General features: G+C 36.5%; 1 protein-coding gene across 3 annotated transcripts in view; it reads left to right on the top strand.

Annotated features, from left to right (window-relative positions):
* Window positions 1-26,103, top strand: part of TPK1 (thiamin pyrophosphokinase 1) — a 330,950-nt gene that overhangs the window by 127,947 nt on the left and 176,900 nt on the right. For all 3 annotated transcript variants that reach the window (XM_069461802.1, XM_069461801.1, XM_069461804.1), the window contains one exon: window positions 3,771-3,840. In XM_069461802.1, coding sequence (XP_069317903.1) covers window positions 3,771-3,840 — 70 coding nt within the window. The remainder of the gene's footprint in view (window positions 1-3,770; window positions 3,841-26,103) is intronic.

Below are 26,103 nucleotides of genomic sequence, written 5' to 3'. Positions count from 1 at the left end.
TAGTATTTGACAAATCTGCAAGAATTTTTGCTGCATAAGCCAATGGAATTTTTACATTAAAAGATAACTCATGCAGTAACTTCTATTCATTAAAGCTTGGGACAACTTAAATGATGATCAAGTGAACATATTTTTGAGGAAGATTCATTATGATGTATCAAAAATATCTTAAGAGAGCCCTCTACTTGACATTCCTTTAGCTTTTTGCTTCCATTAACGGTGATATTTATTTACACATTTTTAAATTGCTATGTGAAATTTATGCCAATATTACTTACTAGATGCTTGAAATATTTTATTTTTCAAATGCAGTTTTATTTATGCACATGGAAATATTTGAAACTGGTGCAAATGTTTTTATTGAAATAAAATTTAAAAGAGGTAGAATACTTTCTTTTGGTCATGCTTTATTGAAAACAAAATAGTTTTAGGGACAAACTAGAACATGCTTTTCCTTTTAGTTGGATTGAATCCCTATGCCCACTTACATGTACTGAGAAAATAGTCTATGAATTTCATCGTGGTTATTCTAGCTCCCTTTGGCATTTAAAACAGGAATAGATGTGGGCAAATTTACTTCCTGTGATCTTGGTATTTCTCTTACACTACTCTAAAAATATCAATAAAAATAGGTGTTAGAAATAACAGTCACTAGAAAAAGTTCTTCAATTGTAAAAGTAACAGTGATCTTAGGTACACTAGATTTACTAATAAGCAGTTTTGTAGCTTTTTCTATTGAAATTCATCTCTTCTTTCCTTGTTTTCCCGTTTCATTTTGGTGCCTTTATTATAGCACTCATCACAGTCCACAGTGCATTGCATAGATTTGCTTTTGTTTTTGCATTTTTTCCAGTATAATGTGAGCCTGGAGAACTAGATCTGTTTATTATTCATCTCTCTATTTTATTTAGAGCCTGGCACATAATAGGTATAAATGTTGAATTCAACTGATCTTTGCAAAATAATATAATGTGAAAAATTGACAAGGCATTTTGTTTGATAATCCTTGGCCACCAAAACCTACTGTTTCTTAGGTTTTCATGATATTTCAGTGAATCATTTTGATGTAAAAAGATTCCATAAACTTGTTAATTTTGTTTACAGGGAATTGTTTTATATACTCTGAGGATAATTACTGATAGTTTACCATCTGTTTCTATTAATCAGTCTTTTCAATGTCCCTAATCATTTGTTTTATGCTATATTTTATATGGGAGATGAGCTCTCTCTTTTAACTTTTGATGGTTTTGATATTTAGGAAATGTGTAATATATTCTGTGATCTTCTGCAAGTTATGTTTGTGGCATAATTTGAATTTGAGTTTTACTCTTTATACGGAAATGTGTGTTGTGGGTAACTAATAAAATGAGTTGTCCCTTTTAGATGTCTTTGCAAAAATGCTTAGGCTTTTCTTTTCCTGGAACGTAGGCTTTTTAGATTTTTTTTTTATTCTAACAAAAATGGAGGAAGAGAGCTAGTGTTTATTGAATGCTCGCCATGTTGCAGCATTGTGATGAGCATTGTACATAATTACTAAATTGTTAATGGCTTAATAACCATATTCCACAGGTATATGCTCATTTACAGATGAGGAAGCTGAAGCAAAAAAGGAATATAGTTTTTCCACTTGCCTTCTGTTTTATTTCTGTTATAGAAAACAGAAAATAGTCTCACTTATCACAGATTAATGGAAACTACACTGGGAGTTTATTTCTGACAGCGTGGTCAGGTTGATATCCTTTGCGATATCCCATCCATAGGGAAAGGATATCTAAAAAAAAAAAAAATAAAAGACAGAACTGAAAACATGAACAACAGACTATCAGAACAGACCTTTAGATTGAAAAAAAGAGCCAAATAGAACTTCTTTAGGAATCAATAAGACTATACACTTTAGTGTTTTAAACGGATGATGAAACATAATTGAAGAGAGGCTATAAACTGAAAGAATGATTTGAAGAATTATACCTTTATATGGGAAGAAGAGGTGAAATAAATGAAACAGTTTAAGAAATACGAAAGGCAGAAGGGGACTGTCTAAAAATACATTTAAATGGGGTGCCAGAAAATTGATGTATAGAGAGAAAGGAAGATAGGAAATAATTGAATTAAAAATGTCTAAGAATCATCCAGAACTGAAGAAAGACACGATCCTCAGATTTAGGAAGCATAATAAATTCCAGCTAACTTGCATGGTAGTGACATTTAGAACACCAAAGATAAAGGGATAGTCTTGAAGTTAGCCAAAAAGAGAAGACAGATTAGGTACACAAGAACAATTAGATTGTCAGCAGCCTTCTAAAAGTATCAGTGAAATCAGAAACCAGTATACCTGTATCATCAAAGTTACTACCAGCTACTGTCAATTTACAATATTATACTCAGCTAATCTGTTACTCAAGAGTGAGGTTGAAATAAGTATGTTTCTAGCTAAACTAAATGGGAGTGTGTTTACCGCCAAGAGAATCTCACTAAATGTGCTTTAAAGCTGGGTAGGGAATACAGGTGTAAAGTATCATGAGGCGGTTAGGTCCCCTGATGAAATTTGGGGACCTGCCAAATACTTTCATAAGACATGTCAACCCTGGTGAGTGAGGGAAAATTTCCACAATAGCAATTAAGGATTTTTATTTTTTTAAGTTGTAATTTACTAGCATCTGTAATTTTATACTTTCTAAAACAATTTATGTATCACTGACCTGTTTTTAGATGGTATACTCATATAAACTATTTTATGTTTCAAATACCTGAAGAATACCTACATCCGTAAGAGAAAGTGTCTGTTTATTTTCTTGCCCCCAATTTCATTTACCTATGTCATCAATTTTCATTTCAAGGAAAGGTAGTTTCTCACTTTATCGGTCAATTATTGGAGTGGACTTTAATAAAAAAAAGGCTCTTAGCCTTTTTGTACTGATTAGAAGAGGATGTTTAAAGTGGAGAGCCTGTCCCATCATCTTACGACTTAGCCAAGTACCTGCTGGTTTGATGCTTCGTAATGTTCATTCTGAGCCGATGCTGAGAAACTGAACATTTCTATGAAAAATAGAAATCAGAGATGCTGAAAAAATAGTATTCTATGGACTGAGAAAACTTTCAAGGAGTGGCTGATCAGCAGCATCAAATCCTGGAGCAGGAGCAGGGAGAAAGCATGGGAACAAAGCCCAAGTTGGAGAGGCCGCAGGGTTTATTTGATTACCTGAGCATTTCCAAGTTTTGTGCCACCTTCCCAAGTTTTACATTGTTCACGTATCACCTAGCTTATTATTTATTTATATTTTAAAATAAGATTGTGCCTATGTCTTATTTTCAAAAGGCAACTTTTAAAGCACACGATGGAAACCCATAATACCTGCCATAAGTAGAAAGTACCTATAAAAATTAATAAAAGGGGAGAACACACTGATAACTATATCTCATTGCCTGTCCTTGAGCCTGCGGCCTACCTTCTGTTGTAAAGGAGGAAAATCAAGTTTTAAGAAATAGGGAAGGCATGCCACCACCATATACAATCTTCTCCTTTATTTAATCAGAGGGAGTAAAAAAGATGCCAAAAGGAAGTAAACTTGGTCTCTGGATGATTCTGTCTGGCTTGTCTTGTGCTGCGTAGAATCATTTTTATCACCTGCAGTGTCAACGGCTGAATGTGAAGTGATTCAAGGTTGGCATGACTATGTGTGTGTCGGAGTGCCTGCGTCCTGTGTTCATCCTTTGAATGACATTGCTTTATGCCTCCTGTATTGAAATGATTTTTGTTCTTCTGTTTGAAGCTCTTTTAAGAGCCTGTGCAGATGGAGGTGCCAACCGCTTATATGACATCACCGAAGGAGAAAGAGAAAGGTATGCTTTCTTTGAGCCATTGTATGTAGAGCCATCATTGTCTGCTCTTTTGCTCTATTCTCTTCTTAGTAAATGGACACTGTTAATTTTCCTTCAGACTCTTTTACAGAAAACCACCTCAGTGAGGGAGAGTGAGCTGCCTAACCATGTTGTATTATTTCTTGCTTTGAATGGTATCTCTTAGGAGAATTAGGCCCATCTATTCTTATTTTAAATAATCCTCATTTTATGACTTCAAAGCATCATTAAAGTAGCATTATCAAATGCCCATGCTTGTGAGGACTTTGAAAATTGGCTAAAATAAAACTTCAAATGGCAATTTGAGTTGTTATTCAAACGCTTTGTATGTATGAATAAAAACTGATCTCATATAAAAGAAATATATATTCTGTTGTAGAAGAGGTGAGATTTTATATTAGTGTTGAATAAAGCCCAGTATAATGTACTCTAACTTAATTACCTCTGAGTTATATATACATATATATTTTAGGAGATCAATAATTTATTAATGATTTACTATCTGTGCTGTCGGTTTTTCTCGTCTTTGCATGGTGAACTATTTTTAGATAAGAGAATATGTTTCATGGAAACAGATTTTAAATCTATCTCATTGTGAACATGTTTGTAATTCAACTCCTTGGCAAACACAAGAATTTATAGTGTAGATATAAGTAGACTAGCTATGAAATGTAGTTCTGTCTCTATCATATGTGTTATTAAATATATTGAAATGTTTATGGTTTCAAAAATCACCTCTTTGCTGCAAAAAATAAAATAAAAACATTACAATGTAACATACCGTAGGTGTGAATTAACGATATGGGTTTTGAAATGATATATTTTTCTTTATGACACCAAAATGTTTAACTTCAGATTTCTAATATTGGAGCTGCTTTTTGAAAGCAGCTGATTTCTTATAAGAGGAAGACATGTTTCCTTGGAGATTGGCCATGCTAATGCTAATGTCTGGGGATGCATTATCAAAAAATATAGCAATAGTGACAGCCCAGGAGACAATTTAAATTCTTAACACTTTTCACTTCTTCGTTTTGTAACTTTACAGCTTCCTCTGACAGTATTGTCTAAGACCTGACATGGACAATGTCTAGAAAAATATTCACTTATGTCTTGTAAAGAGTGCTTGGGCCAGTTAGTTCAGATAAGAGCATAATGCCCATGAGGCCAAGATTGTGTATTGGATATTGTTTGTTGCATACCGGTAAGCCTGCTTGCTGGCAAACAATCTAGTGCTGGGTACTGTTTCTCTAATGGCAGATGCAGCTCAGGAACACAATTATAACCAGAACTGTGAAAGGATATTAACACAGTGCTGGATCATAAGAACCATCTAGAATGCTTATTAAAAAATATAGATGTCTACAGTGATTATGTTTATTGGATTGGGCGGGACAGTAGTAAGAAAGGTAACAGAATACTTTTATTCACGTTTGAAGCAAAATAGATTACCAGGTTTAGGGACTGAATACGTTGCTTTTGCCAAAATTTCAAAATAATAATGTCTAATGTTTCTTGACACATTTATAAGTAATGTTACAGAAGTCTTCCTAGAAGATTTAATTTATCTAACAACTGTTTGTCCACATATGAAGATGTTCAATGAAACAATGTATTTTTCATTGATTTTTCTAGTTGTAATAATGTGTTTGCAGTGGTTTCTACTTTGATGCCCAGGGCCATGGCTGGCCTGGGTGAGGGTAGAGCTCTAATCAGGAGATGAGTGAAACTAACTGCCTCATGTGGGAATTAAATCCTTGAATGAATCTCATTAAATCCAAACCTTAACCAGTTCAATTAATTGGATTCAGGTGACTAAACATAATTCCTATTAATTGTATTTCCAACAGAAAGTCTTCACAATGAAAAAGGAAAAAATATTCATGAGTTTTAAAAAGGCAATGTGTAGTTTGTGGACCACTGCTTGCCTTGTTCGTATTTGTTTATGTAGCATCCATATCTACAGTGTAATGCCTTATAATTTTGCAATAAAACATGCATTTTGAGAGAACCATGTCCAGTTGAAGACAAGATGAAATATACAATTGGAATGGGAGGAAGGGAGACTGATACAGATGGTAGCAGAGGAACGAGGTTTACGGAGGGAAAAATCAATGAGGGGAAGGCGTGAGGCACCAGGCCCCTTGCCACCCTGCCCCTGGACGCTGCTGTGAGTTCAGGGCTAGATCTGTCCCTCTTGGAGCCAGAGCCCCAGGAGGGCCCCTGCCGCTGGCTGCCCCTACTCCTTTGTGGACCTGAAGGGACAGGGAAAGGTGAAGTGTGGCAGGTGAGGCTGGTGGAACTGTCAGGGAGACGCAGGAGGAAGGGGATTGCTGGGGTCTGGGGAGGCAACTGCAGAAGGGCACTGGGACTGCGGGCCACCGGGAGAGAAATGGAGTGTTAACAGGAGATGTGGAGAAAAGGTGCTGAAGACCAGGGGAAGAGAGTCTTCACAGAGCAGAGTGTTCACTCGGGTTCGGTGCCTCTGAGATGCCTTGTGGAGTAAAATGAAGGCTCAGAAAAGGGTATTGAATTTGGCCACAGTCAGTTAGTAGAAACACAGTGCCCACTTGTCCTGAAGCCCAGAAAGCCCACAAGCAGGCACTGGAAATACAGTTTATAAAGGAGAGATGTGCTTAGTGTCCTCCTGTTACCCACTTTCAGAATAATGAATTAGTGCCTGAAACCCTTCAAAGGTAAATAATTTTTTTTTAGAATCAAAATCTTGGCTTATTCATATCAGATAGTTTTCATTCGTCGCAGATCTGCAGGTATTATTGTTTGACGTTCAAAGGGTCCCATCTTTGGCCCATGGAAACTGCTTTGAGTTAGATCCTATGTCTTCTTAAAAGTTATATTTAAAAATCCATATAATTTTTAGGTATAGTTAACATACAGTAAAATGTGCAGATTGTAGGTGTTTAATTACCTGGGTTTTGTTTGACATTTGTTTATAGCCTCTTATTCACCATCCAAAATAAGATGTAGAACATTTCCCTGGCCCCAGAAAATTCCTTCATTATTGATTCCCAGGAAATTTCTCATCACTAGGAATGACTTTCTGATTTCCATCACTATAAACTTATTTTGTATGTTACTGAATTTCATACAAAAGAAATCATCATGTATATCCTTTTATTCCTTTTTTCTTTTGTGATTCATTCATGTATCAGTACTTTTTTATTGCCAGTAGTATTCCACTGTGTGAATATACCACAATCCGTTTGTTCATTCACCCAGTGGACATTTGGCTGTTTCTAGTTTTGGCTGTTATGAATAATGCTGCTTTATTTCTTATACAAGTGTTTCTGTGAACATTTGTTTTCATTTCTCTTTGGTAGATACCTAAAAATGAAGTTTCTGGGTCATATGGTAAATATATGTTTAACATTCTGAAAATTGACAAATCATTTTTCCAAAGTGGTTGTACCATTTTACATTCCTGACAGAAATGTCCCCATTGCTCCATATTCTCACCAATGCTTCCTTTTATCTTCTTGATTTAGCCATTTAGTGTTTGTGAATGGAATCCTATGATTTTAGTTTGCATTTTCCTGATGACTAAAGAAGCTGAGCATCTTTCCATGCATCTGTTAACCATTTGTATATCCTCATTTATGAGCTATCTTATTTTTTAGTTATAAAAATTTGTAACAAAAGTCTTATTAATTTTATTAGTAGAAACATCAGCCATGGCCTTAGATCCAGTTCTGTACGGGATCCACACCATCTTTATTTTTAAACATTTTTTTTTATTATGATAAGAACAGAACCTGAGATCGACTCTCTTAACAAATTTTTAAGTATACAGTACATTACTGTTGACTATAGATACAATGTTATACATCAGATCTCTAAAACTTAGTCATTTTGCTTAACTGAAACTTTGTGCCCATTGATCAGTAACTCCCCCTTTACCACTTCCCTCAGCCCCTGGAAACCACCATTCTAGTTTGACTGTATAATTTTGACTATTTTAGATACCTCCTATGAGGTAATCATGTAGTATTTGTCTCTCTGTGACTGGTTTATTTCATATAGTACCCTGTCCTTAAGGCTGTTGCCATCTTTGAAATACATTTGTCTTTGTTTTGACTTTGAAAACAGCCTCCCTCCATTTATCAGGTTTTGTTTTGATCAAGAAGTCCTAGGCCGGGCGCGGTGGCTCACGCCTGTAATCCTAGCACTCTGGGAGGCCGAGGCGGGTGGATCGCTCGAGGTCAGGAGTTCGAGACCAGCCTGAGCAAGAGCGAGACCCCGTCTCTACTAAAAATAGAAAGAAATTATATGGACAACTAAAATATATATATACAAAAAATTAGCCGGGCATGGTGGCGCATGCCTGTAGTCCCAGCTACTCGGGAGGCTGAGGCAGTAGGATCACTTAAGCCCAGGAGTTTGAGGTTGCTGTGAGCTAGACTGACGCCACGGCACTCACTCTAGCCCAGGCAACAGAGCGAGACTCTGTCTCAAAAAAAAAAATAAAATAAAAAAAAAGAAGTCCTAAATATTTTTTCTTATTGTGAAAACAATATATGATAATTAAATATATGTTATTGTGTAGGGAGAACAAAATGAAGAAAATAAAAACTATCATTTCTTCCTAGGTAGGAAAGAGTTGCAATGAATATGTCTGTTGGTTCTGTCCTTTGGAACTATGTCAAATATGACTGATTTTCCGGCAGTAAGCTTGATAAATGTAAGCTTCCTGGAGCCAGTCAATAGGATAGATCATAAGACGTAAAGAGAAAATTCTAGTTCAATGTGATAGGTTCTATGACAAAGGAAGGCATAGGGGATGGACAGTTAAACCAGAATGGAAGTATTAGAAATATTCTGAGGATCTTTTTGGGGTGTAAAAGGTTAGGGCCATAGAGTCTGTAGTGTATACGTGTGTGTGTGTGTGTGTGTGTGTGTGTTTGTAATGGCTGGGGGAGGGAGGGAGATTCCCCTTTGTCTCCTGGATAATATCTAAACTCGTTAGCTTGAGATGCAGGGTTATCTTTATAGGCACGCCCAATTCCCTCCCTTGTCTTCTGGTCAGACAGAACTGCTCAGTCTCCTAAATTGGCTGTGCCCTTTCTCCCCTGTGCCTTGCCCAGGCCCTTTCTCATGGCTGATCTTGTACACATTGGCACCACCTGTACTCCATCCCAGTTGGCTGGCCATTCTGAATAATCAGTGCTTGTAGGTCCTGTGCTGTACTGATTCCAGAGGGTTTTAGTGGCATTTGTTAGCATGTCTTGTAGCACTTGTGTCCATGCCCCAGTGCTCCACTAACGGACTGTGCGCCATGAGGACTCCTCTCTCCTTCCAGCCCGAGTGACTTGACATTAATAATACTCTTAAATCACAATGTTATGTTCACATTTTACCTTGATTTAAAGCTGTAAAGACTTATAACCTTTACTAGGTTGTAAATTTCTGGTGATCTATTGCCCTTTAACTTTGCATAATACTTTGTAATTATTTACTCTCTCATTTTATCTTGTGATTTAGCTATGTGTAGATGTATCTTATCACTTTCACTGGGTGGTAAACTCCTGCAAGGAAGCAATCATAATCAATCATCTTTATATGCCTCAGATCTAGTATACTAATGAGTCTCTGAGAATTTATTGAATTAATGATTTTTCATCAATATCTTAGCAGAGATGTCACTAAGCTTTTGTTCAGTGAGGTATTTCTATGATCTAATATCAGCTATTGGAAATATCTTGATGCTAAAGAAACTTTGGATAATTATATATCTTATTAGCATGTATAAACCAGAAATGTCTTATATCTAAAAAGATTATGTATTTTTGTCTAAAATCACTTATGGCGTATGCACTACTTATTTCCAGAATGTCCTATATTACGTTGTGTTATAATTCCTGTCTAAATGAGTCCCTTATCCTAAAACTTAAGGTCCTAGCCTTTGAATTCATTGGTGTTTTGAGAGCAGCATGTACCGTGAGTATCAGTGCTAAATGTGAGAGTTTTTAATTTGTTATTTTTTGGAACTTGTAGATTCTCAGATTCTTCCTTAGTCTAAGAACTGGCTATGAATTTTGGTATTGAAGTGTGTAGGATATTTGATATGAGAGGAGGGTTGTTTTTAGGTTTGTTTTCTCAGAGGAATTGATGAATATAGACTCCTGAATGGGAAGTCCTACAGAAGATTGTATAAATTTATTTTAGATTATCGCAAGTGTTTAAGAGTTCAGTTCAAATGCTTAGGAGTTTCCTTTCTGTTTAAAAGATGAGCACACAATTAAAATTCCGTGTATTCATGCAAATGACCATTCAGTTAAACACTTACTAACAGTGGTGGGATGACGAGGAGGACCTGCTTAAACAGAAAAGCAAAATAGCTTCCTGATCTCTTCTTCCTCTCACTCCATCAATTTTCTCACAGTTAATGATTTCAGACTTTCAGCTTTATATATTGTCACAACTTTCTCATCACAGATCAATGACACTTTTCAGAGTGATCAAGTGGGAGTAGAGGATGACTGTTGTAACTCTAACTCTGCAACTAATCATGCCCCAGCTAAACCAAGTTCAAAATATAATTTAAATAACTGAATAATGCGGGAGGCTAGCTCTTAAAAATTAGCTTCTAAAGCCTTTATCAATATAATTAACCAAGACATCTGGTAGCAGTGGTCCCCAACCTTTTTGGCACCAGGGACCATTTTCATGGAAGGCAATTTTTCCACAGACCAGGGAGGCGAGGAATGGTTTCGGGATGATTCAAGCACATCACATTTATTGTGCACTTTATTTCTATTATTATTACACTGTAATATATGATGAAATAATTATACAGCTCACCATAGGTGGAGGAGCCCCGTGCAAGTATCTGATACACCCTTAAAGGATCGATGACATGTCTAAGTCTGGCAACACAGGAGAACTTTGAACAATTTTGTTTTCTCAGTCTATTTCATCACAGATAGTAGCAGCTTCCAGGTTGGGAATTGTTTAGTGAGAAAGTTAGATCAGGGCTCAAAACTGAATTCTGCCACTTTATTACTATGAAACTTTTCACAAGTAATTTAACTTCCTTGATCTGTGGTTTCTTCATCTGTGACATTTCAGGAAGAGATCACTCTCTTTTGGAGTATTCAGAGAAATCTTGATCAAGAAACATATTACTTTGGTTGATTATAAAAGATGTGGGTAAGTCACGAGGATGAGTGTGGGTCTTCAAAGCTATAGTGTGATGGATTACAGAATAGTTGAATGTGTGCCTAATGTAGTTTTAGGAAATAGCTATAAATGTTCTTGTCATAGTTACTATTCTGCATACAATATTGTACTACTTTTTAGAAAGGTTTAAGCATTTTTTTATAGTGGTTGGAATATAGGAATGTAGCGTTTAGCTTCTGATTCCTTTTTGTTTTTAATCTACTTTGTTCTGGTATAATTTCATAAAATTTAAGCAGTTATTTTTGAAGTGGTACGCAGTTGTGTACCCACCACAAACAATCAAGATTAAAACATACCCATTATCCTGAAAAGTTCCTTCCTGCCCCTTTGCAGTCAGTCCCCTCCTCCTACACCCTGGCCCCTGCAGCCTTCTAGAATGTCATAGAAATGACATTTGTTGTCTTTTGTGTGTGACTTTTTTCTCTTATCAAATGCTTTTGAGATTCATTAATGTTACTGTGCGTATCAGCAGCTTGTTCCTTTTTACTGTTTGGCAGGTAGTGTTCTCGTATATGGGCCCCCTGCAATTTTGTTTATTCATTCAACATCACCGATGGCCCTGATTCCTAAAACTTGCCCTGTAGTTGAAATCCATTATCAGTTTTTTTATGTGCTTCTTTGGGATATATGTTGGTTCATTTAGTTAGAACCAAGAAAAACTCTCAAAGTTGTAAATTCAATCCTAGAGATTATATAAATAGTAGTAGAGACCAATATATAAGGCCTATATTTGTTGTATTTTAGTGAGAATTCTATAAAATCTTGCTCAATACTGTTAGGTTTTTTATGGAATAAAACAATAAATATAAAATTGTTGTTGAATAAGGTGGTGTCAAGTATCTGAGCATAACCTCCAGTCTCTCTGTGACTTTAGTTTTCTCAATGATTGGGATTTACTTTAACTATTTTTCATGCCTTTCATGACATGGTCAAGAAATGTAATTTCAATATGCTTTAACATATGCAGAAAGGAAACATGTATGAACTTTGCTTCAGCTTGATTCTTATAAGCCTGGCCTTTGCAATGATTAGTCATTTGCTTCAGCAAATTTCTATTAAAAAGTATTTATGCAATCAAATTACTAGGCTCTGTAAGCATGTCAACGTTATTGGGTCTTTGAATCAAAATGATGAAAGGGAAAAATGATTAGCACATTTAAAAGAGAATTTACAACGGAAGTCTTGGTATTAAAGAACCTTACACAACAAACTGTGAAGGCATATTTATCTTGAATTATTGATTAGATTAGTTTAGTAATATATTTTAGTCTGTTGGTCATCAGGTGCAATAAATCAGAGATCTCAAAGTTGTCCATGCATAGCTATGAATCATTTTGGGATATTGGAGGAGGAAGAATGTGTATGCAGAGGTGCTATGTTTGTCAGATCATGCATGAACTCAAAATAAATTTTCAGAGTGAGATCATTTTAAGCAGCTGCAGGAAGTCAGTTTACAACTAAATTTAATCAAAGGCATTGTTCTTTATGGCTATTCTATTTCATAAAGTATGTCCCTGACAAAACCCTTTTCCCTTCCTGCACTATGGATGGAGTCTTCAGAAATAAATTTATCTTCCAGTGATTTTTCAGAGAATTTGGGATCATTTGTCAAAAGTTTTGAGTAACCTGCGGCTCTTTTAATTTTACTTTTTTTAAAAAACAAAAATGTTGAATTATTTTAGTTCTTGTTACTATAATTTAGGAGTTCATGTTTTTTGTCACATTTTTTGCTTATTTTCAATAGATTTTTAGATCACTGAATTAAAGAAGTTGTGGTTGAAAGTAATCATATAAAACCAAATATACAAAATTGTTTCTTAAATAGTTATGGAATGGTCCCTAACTGTCTGGTTTTTCATACACATTTATGTGGGTGCACATATATGTCTGCTTGCAAACACACAGATACTTCCTGTGTGGTTTTCTTGTTATTAAAATTTAGATTTGTATTATTGGACCAAGAGCAAGCAGAATAGCTCCAAAACTAGACAAGATGGCATATATTATTTGTTGACACTTCATTATAGGACATGAAATTTGAGTTTATGATAAGATTATAACTGAGCCAGCCATGGTCTTCCTATTGTTAGGGGACAGAAAAGTGACAGCTGGAATTCAGTTTAAGCGAGGGCTAGTGAATAAATTATATGGGAAAATATCCAAATGACAGTTACATGAAGATGAGCCCTGAACTATCACTTGCAGTCCCGGGTTAGAGATCTGAGAGTTGTTTGAGCTGTATTCCTTAAAGGCTTCACTTTTGTCTCTGTAGCCATAAAGGTCAGGAATATGCCAGAAATCTCAGAGAGGACATTTTAAATACAACAGAAGACATTTTGCCACCCTAAGAAAAGAATCACACACACAGAGTATGCTTATCTCTGGATCTTACATGCCTTACGAAGTAGAGAGAAAGTCAGAGGAAGGAAACTTGGGTGATGAATAAGAGAGCATTAGTCTCTGAATGCCTAGGCTAAAAGGAACTAGAATAAAAAATTATGGATATTAAAAATGTTGATGACTTCTCTAAAGCCTATGATTTAGAATTGCAGTTAGCACTTTTTTGAATGAGATTAGCAGTGCTTCTGCTTAGACTACGAGGAAGATATTGTTGTCCCTCCCCACAGGGCTTATAGCAATGAACACTTAATTTTTGACCTTCGATGTCAGGCTCTGTCCATTTCTGCTGGGTATCCTGTAGGGGCGCTTGACACTTGGGTGTGTTGCTTGGAGCCAGAGGAGCCATGAAAGGAGAGGATGTGTAAGCATTAGCACTCTTTTAGAAATGATCGTTTAAAATCTTTGTGCCATCTAAATATTGGTCTCCTACTCAGCCTATTATTTTCAGATCACTAGAGTGATCCTTGAAATATCAGGAATAGGTTTTAGCATCAGATGGAGATACTTTTTTTACAGAACACTATCTGATTCATTTCTGAAAACCTTCTTTTGCTTTCTTCCAAGTGTTATGCATCCTCATCTTTCAAAACTCAGCTCACATGTTGTGTCTTCCCAGAAGTCTTTCCTGACAGCTGCCTGTTGCCACAGACCCAAGTTAGGAATAAATTCTCTAAGCAACCCTTCACCATAATGCCACATTATGATGAAATTATCTATGGCTCCTTCTGCTTAGACAAAATTCCTTGTTCTTGTTTTATTTATCTTTGGAAATAATCCCAGCAGCCAGGACCAGGTTTGATAACTAATAGATGATAAATAAATATTTTTAACTAAACAGTATTACTCCTTTTAGATAATTCTCCTTGAAAATAATAATATCCCGACACATGCAGTTAAGCTAGTAGATGACAAATCCTAAACAAAGTATGTTTGGTGGCTAGATTTCTTACTTTATCAGATGGTGTTCCATTTTTCTGAGTCTCTTTTACTTTATTTTATATGTCCATGAAGTGCCCTTCAAGTATGTTCTTCCAGCACTTCTGTTATCCAGAACTTCCGTTATCATAACATTTATCACAGCACATTGGAATCACCTGTTCGCCTGTTCCTACCTGCCTGTAACCTCGGTGAAGGCGCATGTCTCTGATCTTTCACTGTCTCATCCCCAACTTGTTCCCTATGTGCTCAATAGTTATGAAGGAATGATTAGAAATGCTCATAAAAATGTAATGGATTCTACTATCATAGATTGTAGTATAGAAAGCATGTTTTTGACCTAATAAAGTTACTCTTAAGATTATTTTATTCCGAAGGAGTGTCAGACATTGATACCAGAAGCTCTTCTGTTAATGTTCTTAGGACTTATTTTGTATCAGTGTAGGTTCTTGGTTGTAAAGAACAATAAGATCTCTGGCCAATTTAAACAACAACAAAAAATCTATTAAAAGTAGTATAATTAACAGAAAAATTGGGGAGGCTGGAGAGTAGACTTGGGAAAAATGCAGGAATCAAGGGCAGCTGGAAGGCAGATCCACAGTGATGTTTACATTCTTGCACTTAGCCCTCTGTGAGCTGGCCACCAGGTACTACACATGAATTCCCAACAGTCTCTCCTTTCTTGTGTGAGGTCATATATTCAACCCAGTTGAGGTGGTTCTGAGGCAGTGTTTGCCCAGATCCTTGATTCTAGGGGTAGCCTTTATTTCTAGACTGGGATCTGTCTCCCTTTAAGACTCACACCATGCTAGTTCCTGCATGCATAGTTAGCCGAATACAAATACAAACAACCCTCCCCACCCCGCCCAATGCCCCACAAATATCCATCTACAACATCTTTTCTCTGCTGCCAGTGCTATCCTCATGTCCTGGGACAGTCTGATGGTCTTTATTAATCTCCTCCTTTCTTCCTCCTCTGTACATACCTCTCCAACTTGATACTCACTGCCATATAAAATGCCCCTAGTTAGCAAATGTTCTTTATTCCTCACTATCTTAATGACAGTAGAAGGTAATTAAATGGTCTCCTCTCATGCATATAAGTGATAAAAATACCTTTCATGCATTCTGAGAAATTTAATAACATTCCTCCCAAATTTCTAAAAAATACATTAGAAATAAAATTCTTCCCTAGTTTTATTAAAAAGTATTATTAATCAGAAGATTCTTGTTCTCTGATTTTGTTATTTTTTTTCCTAAGTAAACTTTTAAATTTCACTCTTATGATTCGTAATTTTCCTGGGTGAGGGTTGTAAATTTTTTTTAGATATCTTTTGCATTTAAAGAAATTTTACTTCTCTTAATGAAATATTACCAGAACAATCTTATATTGTATAATATAGAGCTTCCTTTGCTTGGTATGGATCTTTGTGACAACTGAGAGAATAAAAATATTTTTCCAATTTGTAATATGTAAAAAGGTCTCGTTATTTAAAAGTAAAGCCTTGACTTAAATATATGACAATAGTAAATTTTTACAAAATTTCCCAATATGAAATTTTCTCAGATTTAGTTCGAGAAACAATTAAGGCAAATTTATAGACAGAAAAAAAATCTTTTCTGACTTCCGACGCAGTAGTTCAAAAGCCAAATAAAGCTTAGAAGCTTAGGATGCAGTTTTCTTTGTAAGGCTCTCATCATTTTTTTACTTCATGCAAAATTCACTTATTTATCACTAGCGGCCTCTAGTGTGTATTCAATTTTTTCCTGCTTGGCTGTACATTAGTTGGTTATTAGTAACTAGAGAGCAGTTCCATGTGTTAGGAACAAGAAAAACAACTACAGTTTCTGTCATCTTAGCATTTTATCAGCCAGTGAAAAGGACATTTTCGCATAATAGTGTGGCCTGATGATTCCTATTAGCAGCGATAGGGCTTTCTCAGGACCTTCCTCCATGTGGCAGCTACCCTTCAAAGCTGCCTTCTGATGTGGGAGGAGGAGGAGTTGGTGGTCGTGCATCCCTCTGTGATCTTCTAATGCTTTTAACAAGATGATGGAATCAAAGTAGGAGACACGTGGCAAAGATCACCAAAACGAGATTTTAGTCAAATCGTATGGCAAAAATCAGAACTAAACTTAGTTTAATTAAACTTACTTGCTCAATTTTAAATAAAACTGTATTCAAGTAATTTTTAAATGCAATCCTAATTACAAAGAGAAGTTAGTTTAAATGAACCAAATCTGTATCATTTAGTGTTTATCTTTTTGAACTTTATATATTCCTTTTATTTTAAAAGGCAGATTTTCCCCTATCCCTTCTCACCCTTGCCCACTTATGGAAGTAATATAAGTTCATTATGATGAATTTGGGGAACACAGGAAGATATAAAGAAACAAAATAAAAATAACCTGAAACCCTACTCCTGTAGATAACCACTATTAATAATTTTATACATACACAATTTTTTCAGTTTTATATATTTGCATGTTTTTTGATTGCTGAGTGCATATATGTGTGCACATGTAGTAAAATAGGGATTTTTATGTCCATTACTTACATCATGCTTTTCTTAACATAATATTATGAACACACTGCAATGTCATTATATATAAATTTTGTTACATTTTTATCTGACAGCCATTCTCCATATATCAGAAATGTATATAGCTCATAATTTTTTATAAGTAAACTTTGTTTTATAAAACTTATAAATTTATAAAATTTACTTATAAATCAAAGTTTTATACATCAAATAAAACTTTGTTAAGTTGTATACAGAAAAATTAAATACGGGTTTTTGTGGCCTTAGGGTAGTTTCATAGGAATTAAGATATGAGTCAAAAGTTATAAATTTTAAACAAATTTAAGTCCAATTCAACAACTTGCTTTCTGGAATATGTGTGTTCATCTTTACTTTCATGAACCATGTAAGATAATCTACTTATCCTTCCACTCTTGCCAGCTTTATTAACTTAATTGTTTATTCATGTATTGTGTAGGAAATTACATCCCATTGTTATTTTACATGTTTTAGATGATGCAGTCATTCCACATGACACATTACTGCAGACACTTGTGATGCAGAAGGGAACAAAATGCCTCCGCTGACCTTCCATAGAGATGAGAAGTAATATAAATAATTAAAATATAAAGTATATTACTAGTGAAAAGGAGGCGAATAAAGCAGGAGAAGGGGAAGCATGTTCTGCAGTAGGTTGGTAGCAATTAAAGTGAGGGAAAGCCTCACCGAGAAAGAGATTTCTGAGTTAGACCTGGAGGAGCGAAGAAGCAAGCCATTTGTCTGCCCGAAGGAAGAGGATTCCAGGCAGAGGGGATGGATGTTTGTGCAGAGGCTCTGAGACATGAGAATGGTCTCAGCCTTTGCTGTGTAACAAAGCACCCCGAAACTTAGTGGCTTTAAACAATGATTTGTATATTTTCTCACAAGTCTGAGGGTCAGCTAGGCAGATCTTCTGGGCTCATTCACGTGTCAGTCATGTGGGCAAGTAAAGGAAAACTGTTCCTACTCATAACTCTTCTGTCACCAAATGTGCGGGTTTTCTGCATCAGGTGATTCTCCAGTTCTCTGTGGAAACCAACTGGGTGTTCTGCAGTTTAGTTCAGTCTGACACTAACTGTGCAGAGTAAGCACGGACCCTGCGGATTAAGGCCCCGTCCCACAAGAGTGTCCCTCACTTTAGATGCTAGTTGCAGCTAGTGGGTCCCCAGGTTACTCATGCTTCTGTCTGACTTAGCTACAAATTGGGTATTCCCAGAATCTCCTCCTTATGTGTGATAATTTGCTATAATGTCTCATAGAACTCAGGGAAACACTTTACTTAGTTTCTAGTATATTATAAAAAGGATGTTATAAAGGATACCAATGAACAGCCAGGCAAAGAGGTACATAGGGCTAGGTCTGAAAGGGTACCTAGTGCAGGAGCTTTTTCCCCCCATGGATTTGGGGTACGCTGCCCTCCTGGCACACGGATGTGTTCATCAACCTGGAAACTCTCTAAATCCCATTGTTGGGGTTTTTTATGGAGGCTCCATTATATAGGTATGGTTGATTAAATCATTTGTCGCTGGTGATTAGCGTAATCTCTAGCCCACTTGCCACCCCCCGGGTGGGGGGTGTCTGTGTCAGGGGTGGGGCTGAGAGGCCAACACTAATCATGCCTTGGTATTTCTGGTGATCAGCCTCTAACTTGAAGCTGTCCTAAGGGCCCCCAGCCACCAGTTGTCTCTTCAGCATGCAAAAAGACATCATTCTGGAGATTCCAGGGGTCTTGGCAGTTCTTGTGTCCGGAACCAGGGACAAAGACCAGGTACATACTTCCTATCATATCACAGTATCATAGTTGGACAGGCCGTTTTGATGATGACATCAGCACGTAGATGGGACTCTCTCACGTGTGGAGGTTGGATATGTATAAGCTGGGCACCAGACTCTTTCCTGTCATCCTCCGTCCATCAGACTTGCCCAGGATTATCCTCATGGCAACAGGGTAGGTTCTCAGAGAGCAAAGGGAAGGCTGCAGCTCCACTTGAGGCCTCAGTTCTTGACTGCCATGCCATCATGTCTCTACTGCATTTTGTTGGCTAAAGCAAGTCATGAGGCCAATACAGATTCACATGGTGGAGTCATATTAGCACCTTGTGATGTAAGAATCTGGAAGGTCGCATTATAAAGAGGTATGGATTGGGAGGGGAAATAATGATACATAATTTTGCAAACAATCTACTACAAGTGGAAAGAATGAGGGGAAATCATTAGGAAGGAGAGTGGTTAGAAAGGGAACTGAGGATAGATCTTGAAGGGTCTTGAAGTACATTACTGATGTACTGTGAATGAGATGAGAAGCCATTGGAGGGTTTTGAGCAGAAGAGTGACATCAGCTGTCTCATCAGGGTTGTAGCATGGGAGATGATAAGGAAGCCAGATTGAGAAGATATTTTGGAAGAAGAGCCTATAGCACTTGCTGACAAATCAGTTACGAGGTGCAGGAAGAAGAGTGAAGGATGGCTCCAAGGATTTTGGACTGAACAACTAGAAAAAATTTATTTTTCATTAGATGAGATTGAGGAGACCAAGAGGAGTGGTTTGGTGGGGGAAAGAGCAGAGATTCAGTGCATGGAGCTTGAGTTATTTATACATCTATTGTCAAGCAGTTTGTTGGATACAGAGTCGTCATTATGTAGAGGGCATATAGGTCCGTGAGACTTGGTAAGATAATCTAGTAAGTGCAGGCAGAAGACAAAAGAAGTATGGATAATGAGCTGTGGGATACTCCACTGTTAAAAATCTGAGAGAATTGGAACACCTAGCAAGGAGACAGAGCAGAAATATGAGTGAGTTAAGGGGAAAACTAGGAAACTGGTCATGGTCCTTAAGTAAAGAAAGAAAATCAAGGTGTAGAGAGTGATTGTGCTACATGCTTCTGTTTATAAAGTGACATGGGAGAATTGGCCATTAGACTTAGTAATATGGAAGTCCTTGGAGATTGAAAATATTTTTATACGTACATATATAATGATGCTAGATTATGTATATTTGAAAGTATTTAAATTCCTTTCTTTTGTGTGATGTCTGTCATTTTTCCTATTTGATTTTATTTCCGTTTAAAAAACTATTGGTGTGAACTCTATTTGAATGAGGGTACTCCCCTTTTGTCTTTCTTTTTAAATGTTTTTCTGATATTCCTTTTACTTTTATTAATGATATTCATCATCTGATGATTTTATGATTTCAAAGTGTCCTACACCAAATGTGTCCTACACCAATCATCATCTGATTGCATTCTTTTGGATTCCTGTAATACAGAGATCTTTATTAAGGACTGTGGAGAACTATCTAGGCTCTAGTCTCTGTCTTTTAGGTTTGTGGCTCACACATCCATATAAAATGGATAGATGCAGCAAGATAAAAACAGAAACTAGCAAGTATAGACAGTAAAATATTTACTTTAGCAGGAAAGTGTATACATTAAGAAATTCTTTTTTTTTTTTTTTTTTTTGTCATTTTCTTAAGTAAGTTTTTAGTTCCTGCTGTGGGGGAAGCCATGGGGGAAAAGACAGAATCAGGATCTAAAACACTGTACTAGCAGAAGCTGTAGCTAGGCAGCTTATTACTCTTGGCGTTAGAAAACTTGGGAGGAGCAGACAACCTATTAGTGACCCTAATGGCATTTATCACTGGCTGTATTTATTGAATTCTGTGTATTATGTCTCGGCTGAATCACAGAGAGAAGCATAAAACAAATAAATTACACAAAGTAATTCACTATCAGTGAGCCAGCTTTTTGTATTTGTTAAGGTGAAGAATTGGCATTAACCTGTAAATATGCTTTGGGGCTCTTTCATGTTTGTAAATAAGAAAAAATGAAACTTCTCTGCACTATATTGGGCTTAGCACATTTCTTCTCAACGTACATAGCATTTTCCAGCACTATCCTGCCCGATCACCACCACTATGTCCTTCTAGGAAAATAACCCCATAGCTTACTTTCCATTCAGATACCTCTCTCATTCTTCTCCTCACCCCTTCTAGCCTCTTTTTGAAAAATAATTATGGCAAAGGACAGAAGGAGAAAGTGACCTAATGTTAAGAGTCAGTGGAAATATTTACTTGTACAACTTTTATTGAACATAGTATACAAAGCCCTGTTTGTGAGCTAAGAGTGCTGGCAAAGTCACTCTCTCTTCCTTTAAAGATTGAAACATGGCCAGCCACATGTAAATGCAAGTGACTGAATGATAAATCAGCTGTGTCTTAATCCATTTGGGCTGCGATAACAAAATATTATAAACTGTGTAGCTTATAAACAACAGAGGCTGGGAAGTCCAAGGTCAAGACACTGGCAGATTCTGTGCCTGGTGAGGGACTGTTTCCTCGTTCATTGATGGTGCCTTCTCACTGTGTCCCCACATGGAGGAAGGACAAACAAGCTGCCTAGGGTCTCTTTTATAAGGGTACTAATCCCATTTATGAGGGCTCCATCCCCATGTCCAAGTCACCTCCCAAAGGCCCCCCCCTTAGTACTATCACTTTGGGGATTAGGTGTCAACATAAGAATTGTGGAAGGGACACAAACATTTAGACCATAGCAAGCTGTGATCTAAGAAATGAAGATGTGGCCTTCCTGGCGTGCCACGCTCCTCCTCCCTTTCATCCCATTTCTTTTACAAACTCTTCTGTCTTCCCACTTTTCTTCTTTCCGTTGCATGAATATGGGTATTTTTTTCTCTTTCACCCTCTTGCCATGGCCTCTCTTATTTAACTTAGCACGTGGTATTCATTATTATGCAGCCTTTCCTTCCTTTTCTCTCCCTCGCTATCTCCCCTGGCTTCCCTCGGATGCCCCTGTAGCTTCTAGTGTTCTGTGCTTGACTGACAGTGTCAGTTCTGTGATGGCCCAGTTGTGTCTATACCTACTCTTAGACTTCAAAACTCTTGGGACTGTGATAACTATTATATTAGTAGTCTTGACATATATATTTAATAAGCTTTTGAGAAATTGAATTCAGTGTCCCATATCTGGAGGATTCACCAGTGTGTAGTTTTAGCTCTGACCTCTCCTCTGCTCTGTTTCTGCCTTTACAACTTATAGCCCAACTTGGACACTGAAATATTCTATAAACTAAAACTCTAAGCTGTCTAAAATGTAGTTCTTATTTTGTTTTAACCAGTGGTATTATGATCAACTCAAATTTGTAAGACTTTATTTTTTTAATTAAGATTATATACTGTTTATGGAGAATGTGGAGAAGGATGATTAGAAAGGTCAATTGATTCAGTTAATAAAATTCCTTAAATACTAAGCTACCTTATAGGAATACATGGTGGTGACTTGTTAGGAGAGTTTTACATTAAATCATTCCAGTTACCATGTATTTAGATGGGCAGCTGTAATCTGTAAGTAATGACGACCCACTCTCTTTATCTCTTACCTAGCTGTTTGAACAAACCTCATTCCCGTCTAAAAAACTGATAATGGGTCTTTTAAGACCAACTTCTTGTAAGAATGATTGAAAGAGAATAAAGTAACTATAGTCTATGTGCTTAAGTGTAATTCATATTATAAATTTTGTTTTCTGGACCCACATCGTATAACACATACGATGTAGCAGAAACATTGTTTTCACACAAACTCTTATTTAGGCTTTGACGTATTATTCACCTCAGAGAAAACATGCTAGGTTATATGAACTATATAAAAATTCATTTTAATGTATTTATTCTGTCTGATGTATAATGTATAATTCAATATGCACACAATCTTTGTTCTCCATATTTGCAGTGTAAATATTCTATAAATTTTATTTCCTTGGTCCTCCCTTCTTAGTGATTTCATCTTTCTTTTACTCTTTCCAGAACAAAGGAGAAAACTACTTTTCTTCCAAAAGCCTCTTAACCTTTGGTTTGCTGTTGAATTCATCTTTCTCTTCTTTGTATCTCATAGTTCTTTTGCTCCAACTAGGCAGGTCACTAATTAAACATGTAATCTTCTTCTCTAGAAAGGAAATAATCTCATTCCCAGAAGGTGCTGGTCACTTGTGTACAATTGTCTGAGCATTGAAATCCTAGCAAAGCCAGAAAGGCAGACCCAATAGTTTCCTTATTATAGAAAAAAATCTATCCTCTTATGTCATGAAAGTCACTAACAATATATTAATATTCTACCACCTACATGTATAATATTCAACTACCAGCATTGGAGAGAAGCAACAAAGTCGTCTCTGATATAACATACCATGCTTAGTATAATAGTGTGTTGTCAAATGTTACACTGAACATTAAATATTTTATTAAATATGTGATTATAAAATTGCTATTAAATATTAAAGAATAGTCTTTTTATAACATTTTGAGTACTGATTCAAATTTGAAACTATAATGTAAGTCAACGAAAAGGTGACTTTTTAAAATGTATCTTTTTCAAAATTTGTGGTATGCCTGAACTATAAAATATTTCAAAATTAAATTAGTTATATATTCATTAAATATATATACTATGAATAAATATTAAATATAAGATATTAAATATATAATCTAGTGAGCAATTTAAACTAGTGCAAATAAGTAGGATAAAATATTAATATAACTAGGAATATTGAAATTCTTAACTTGCTTTCATGATCTATGATTTTAATTAATATCAACATTGTGTACAGTAGGTCTGCACTTAACATTGTGTATAGGTTCTAAAAACTATGACTTTAGGCAACGTGACATATAAGGAAACCAGTTTTACCATAGGCTAACTGATTTCAACAAGAGTTAGGTGGCTACAGCGTATTTCTGGTAACAAAAACATCACCAAACTTCTAAATAAAGACCAAAACTCTTCAAATATTGAGCATTGAAATAAATGTGAGCTACTCTCCTCCATTCAGATCCTTTGCCCATTTAAGAAAGATCAATAAAAATCACATCTAGGCCTTTTGGCTAAGATCAGGTGAAGAAAGATTGATGGAAACAGGTAAGATAATTATCTACCCGCTCTTCCAGTCCATAGTGGAGGGTGGCCTGCAGCTCGGGGTGCCAGGTGGGAGCCAGCCTAGACAGGACACCGTCCCACTGCAGGGCACACTCAAATATACACCCACCCTCACTCAGACCAGGACCACATAGACATGCCAGTCCACCAAATGTGCACATCTTTGGGATGTGGGAAGAAACGGAGTATTTGGAGAAAATCCACGGCAGACATGCGGAGAACGTGCAGACTCCACCCAGGCACTGGCCCCTGCCTGGAATCAATTTATTTTTTCTTGTTAACATTATAAGGAAACAACGTTGAGTGAAAAGACATTATTGGAGGACTTGCTGTATATAAATGGAGATTGTAAAGCCCCAACTAATTCTGTTAGTAGTCACATTCCATTCCAGGGCGTACTAATTACAGCTGATTATTTTAAAGAAGGGAGAGAAGAAAGAAAATTATGTGTTATAGAACATAGTTGGTATGATTTCAGTCCTATTAAGTCTATTGAATCTTGTTTGATAGCCTAGAACAGGGGTTGGCAAACCACAGCTTGCAGGCCAGCTGCCTCTAAATAAAGTTATGCTGGAACACAGCCATGCCCATTGTTTTCTTATTTTCTGCAGCTGCTTTTATGCTACCGTGGCAGAGTTGGGTAGTTATGACAGAGACCTCATAGCCTACAGAGCCTAAAATATTGACTCTCTCTCTTTAAGAAGAAAAGAAAAAGAAAACCCTGCTGATCCTGGCCTACAATATGATCTACTTTGAGGAATGTTCTATGTACAGTTTAAACAGAATGTATATACCTGCTGGTGGTGGCTGGAATGTTCTATACATATCAATTAGATGAAGCTGATAGTGTTTTTTAAAATTCTCACTGCTTTTTTTTTTTTAACAGCTTTATTCAGATGTAATCATATTCCAAACAATTCACCCATTTAAAACGTGCAGGCCAGTGGGTTTTGGTATGTTCACCGATAGGTACGACTGTCACCATTTTCCAGTGGTGGCGACAATGTGGGACAACAGGAACTCTTACTCATTGCTGTCAATTTTGTAACGTTTTTATCACCTTGAAAAGAAACCCTGTACCATTTGGTTACCATCCCCCTTCTTCCCCCCAGCCCAAACAACTACTCATCTCCTTTTTGTCTCTCTAGGTTTCCCTACTTTGAACTTACAAATGGATGGAATCGTATGTTATATGGACTTCTGCAATTGGTTTCTCTCACTTAGCATGATACTAATATTTTCCAAGTTCATCCAAGTTGTAGCATGTATCAGTACTTTATACCTTTTTATAGCCAAATAATATTCCCCTTTATGGCTATACCACATTTTGTTTAGCCTTTTATCCATTGATGGACATTTGGGTTGTTTCCACCTTTTGACTACTATGAGTAATGCTGCTGTAAACATTAGTGTACAAGCTTTTGTATGCACATGTGTTTTGATTTCTCTCTAAATCTGGTGTATACCTAGGAATGAAACCACTGGTCAAATGGTAACTCTGTGTTTAATCACTTCTTGCCAGACCATTTTCTCCTCTGTTGAGATCCTCATTTTTTAAGAGCAGTTTTAGGTTCACAGCAAAATTGAGAGGAAGATAAAAAGATAGCCAAGCTATCCCTTCCCCTACATATGCCTAATTTCCCCATTACCCACACCCTCTACCAGAGTGGTACATTTGTTACAATTGATGAACCTACAGTGACACATCATTATCACATAGTTTACATTAGGGTTCCCTCTTGGTGTTGTGCATTCTATGGTTTGAACAAATGAATAGTGACATGTATCCACCATTATAGAATCATAGAGCAATCACTGTCCTGAGCTGCTGTTTTCCGTTGTCTGAATACCATTATTTCACTTGTTTTTGTTTTGTTTTGTTTTGTTTTTTTTCTGGTTTTCTAAGTGAGAGGTTAATTCCCATTGCATGGGTAGAAGTAGCAGCCTGTATATTTTAATTTCTTACTAGCCCACAAAATTTACATTGTTCATGTTGATTGCTTAGTTACAGAATTGAATATTCATTTGTTTGTTTACGAACTAGAATGAAATATGCTTTCTGTAAGCCTCATGTGATTTTGTGATGGTGCCTCTCTTCCCTACTTCTCCATTCATTTAAACAAACCGTAAGCTTGGCCGCATGTGTAGAGCATGCCTGGGGATTGATTACCTATGGTGTGGAGTGGAGTAACTTTGCATTGTGCTGGCAGGGCT

This window comes from Eulemur rufifrons, chromosome 29, assembly GCF_041146395.1.
Source record: "Eulemur rufifrons isolate Redbay chromosome 29, OSU_ERuf_1, whole genome shotgun sequence".
NCBI lineage: Eukaryota > Metazoa > Chordata > Mammalia > Primates > Lemuridae > Eulemur > Eulemur rufifrons.
Note: the sequence above shows the minus strand (reverse complement) of the source record. Positions and strands in the feature narration are given on the sequence as shown.